This window comes from Arachis hypogaea, chromosome 8 (assembly GCF_003086295.3).
Source record: "Arachis hypogaea cultivar Tifrunner chromosome 8, arahy.Tifrunner.gnm2.J5K5, whole genome shotgun sequence".
Taxonomy (NCBI): domain Eukaryota; kingdom Viridiplantae; phylum Streptophyta; class Magnoliopsida; order Fabales; family Fabaceae; genus Arachis; species Arachis hypogaea.
In genome coordinates, this window is record NC_092043.1 from 32,458,960 (window position 1) to 32,462,015 (window position 3,056).

The 3,056-nt window shown below is 35.6% G+C and overlaps 1 protein-coding gene across 1 annotated transcript; it reads left to right on the plus strand.

Moving 5' to 3' along the window:
• The first annotated feature begins 317 nt into the window (after positions 1-317).
• LOC112707043 (xyloglucan endotransglucosylase protein 6) lies at positions 318-2,607 on the plus strand. The gene is made up of 4 exons (XM_025758597.3): positions 318-1,077; positions 1,171-1,271; positions 1,600-1,793; positions 2,088-2,607. Exons 1-4 carry the CDS (start codon positions 918-920, stop codon positions 2,518-2,520), a joined length of 888 nt encoding a protein of 295 aa, XP_025614382.1. The 5' UTR covers positions 318-917; the 3' UTR covers positions 2,521-2,607.
• The last annotated feature ends 449 nt before the right edge of the window (positions 2,608-3,056 follow it).

Here is a 3,056-nt window from a genome sequence, read left to right on the forward strand (position 1 = left end):
TTTTTATTATTTTTGAATTTTTATATAAAATTTATCAATTACTCTTTATTTACATGTATAGACACTCCAATCAAATTTTACCTGAAGAATTAATAAAAGAATATCACATATCTATTATTTATTATAATAAAAAAATCAAATTAATACATTTTTTAAATAACTAATTAATTCGAAGTCAGAATTTTTAAGGATATAATTGTTACTTTACTCATGTTTTTTAATTAATAGCCTTTTCATTTATCTTAAGCATATATTAGTTAAGCTCTTTTTTTTAAGAACATATGTATATTTAATGTTGAAATGCAATCTTGTTCAACATATTAAAAGTTGGATTGCAAACATGGCTTTTTCTAATACCAATTTTTCCATATTGCAAATTATTCAAACAGTACAGATAATGCATAATAGTTAATTAGTCAATAAAACCATCTAGCGGAACACAAATCAATAAACTAAAAATGTTTTGCATTAAAAATGGAATTATATAACATTTTTCATATGTAATACTTGCTTGAAATATTAGATCACTAGTTTATACATGAGTTCATTAAGTCACCAAAAAAAAATACATGAGTTCATTAAATGTGCCCCAAAAAAAAATTACCTAGCTCGTCATAATTTAGAATTAGTTGAGTCTCTTAAAATTAATAGTAATAAAGGAAAGTAGTAACTAATAAGTAGTAATTTTGTGTGAATTTCTTTTATCCATCCGTTTCTTGGAATTTGAAATCCAACGTGGCAAATGACGTGGCATAGAACACCGTTACGTGGATATGGTTCAGAATGCGGCCTATAAATAGAACCCAACACCAACACCACTCTCATGTGAGCCCTCTCACACACACACAGTGAAGGCATTTCAGAAATTCCCTCTTTTCTTCTTCTCATATTTCTTTCTATCTCTCTTCAACATAACAATGTCTAAGATGTCTAGTCTCTTGGGATTCTTTGTGGGTCTAGTTTTGGTGGGGGTTGTTGCCTCTTCCAAGTTTGAAGAACTCTACCAACCTGCTTGGGCCTTGGATCATTTCATCCACGATGGCGAACTCATTAAACTCAAGCTTGATAACTATTCAGGTCATTATCCCATCCTTTATTTTTTATTAAACTAATTCCATTTGGATATTTGTGTGTTAGAGTTATAATGTGACATTTTTTGGGACATTGTAGGTGCTGGTTTTGGATCAAAGAGCAAATATATGTTTGGGAAAGTGAGCATCCAACTTAAGCTTGTGGAGGGTGACTCTGCTGGAACCGTTACTGCTTTCTATGTAAGTGAAATAAAAAATAAATAAATATTTGATTTGCTAACCTCTCATATAGAGATTTTAGTACTTCACTCTTTATTTATCTATGGGTCCCTATTCTATAGGCAGTATTTAATTTTTCATGCGATTTAGCTCAATACATTGAATTTTACTCAAGTGCGGACAACTCTAAAATGAATCCATGAATAGACTAATACCAGAGCTATTTAGTGTCAGCTACCTACTCCTTTTTTTCACAACGTGATTTACATAAATCCGATTCATTATTAATGCAATCCATCAAACCAACCAAAGAATATATTGCTTACAAGTTAACTTATTATATTGGCAGATGTCATCGGAGGGTCCAAATCACAACGAATTTGATTTTGAGTTCTTGGGGAACACTACTGGTGAGCCTTATTCGGTGCAGACGAATGTGTATGTGAATGGTGTTGGTAACAGGGAGCAGAGACTCGACCTATGGTTCGATCCCACCAAGGACTTCCACACCTACTCTATCTTCTGGAATCAACGCCAAGTTGTGTAAGCACCAATCACCATCAAGCCATATATGTTAACATTATTATTTAATGCACATGCATTGGAGATGTTATTATTTTCCATGAGGTGGGAAAAAACAAAAAAGAAATAAAGCACAAGGGAAATTAAAAGGGTACTGAAAAAGCTGTAGAAAGAGGACACGAAATTGCATGCTTTTGATAAGTGGTGTTTGAAGCATGGTTAGGCTTGGTGTCATTGTGTGTCCCCTTTGGGTCATGGGAATCTTTGTGCAATTACCAATATAGCCATGTAACCTTTTAATTTCGTATTTGGCAGGTTCCTAGTGGACGATACGCCAATAAGGGTGCACACAAACCTTGAACACAAGGGAATCCCTTTCCCTAAAGACCAAGCAATGGGAGTGTACAGCTCAATATGGAACGCAGATGATTGGGCCACACAGGGTGGTAGGGTGAAGACAGATTGGAGCCATGCACCATTCGTTGCCACATACAAGGACTTCACGATTGACGCGTGTGAGTGCCCAGTGGGAGTGTCATCGTCATCAGTGGCCCCGGAAAATGCTAAGAGGTGCAGTAGCAGCGAGGATAAGAAGTATTGGTGGGATGAACCAACTATGTCGGAGTTGAACGTTCACCAGAGCCACCAGCTTATGTGGGTTAGGGCTAACCATATGGTCTATGACTATTGCACTGATACTGCTAGGTTCCCAGTCACACCCGCTGAGTGTGTCCACCACCGCCACTAACCATGTTGTTCCCTCTCATCAACCTTGTAATATTATTCTTAGCTACTAGCTAGCTAGCTCTTAATGTTAATTCTTTTATTTTCCTCCTTTGCAATTTGCATACATAGAATCTTATTTTAAAAATAAATATAAATAATCTTGGAGAGGACTAAATAATAATAGGGAGTGGTGAGATTGAGATGTTCCGCATTGGGGTACCACAACAACAAGAGCTAAGACTCACGGGTTGCCTTTGGGGACCCAAGAAGATTAGAATAATATTGTTCGATCGTGGAATGAAGGCTACAGGGTACAGAGGGAATAGAGTTGTTGTATGTTGTATTGAAGGTAACAAATAATTGAGGGACGGTCCCAACTCCCAAGGATTTAACTCTATATACTCTCTATATTATTCTAGGGAGCTGTAAACATGAAGTTGGAATAACAAGATTAACACCATAATTAAGGTTCGTGTGATTTGAAAAAAAAAAATCAGGGATTTATGGAGATATTTAGTGGGAAGCCTCTTTCATATATATCGGTTTATTTCATGACAC

Excerpts from the sequence above, each read along its gene's own strand:
- LOC112707043 (XM_025758597.3), top strand. The coding sequence starts at position 918 with ATGTCTAAGATGTCTAGTCTCTTGGGATTCTTTGTGGGTCTAGTTTTG. Across the intron at positions 1,078-1,170 it reads CAAGCTTGATAACTATTCAG|GTGCTGGTTTTGGATCAAAG; the intron begins GTCATTATCCCA and ends GGGACATTGTAG. Across the intron at positions 1,794-2,087 it reads TGGAATCAACGCCAAGTTGT|GTTCCTAGTGGACGATACGC; the intron begins GTAAGCACCAAT and ends CGTATTTGGCAG.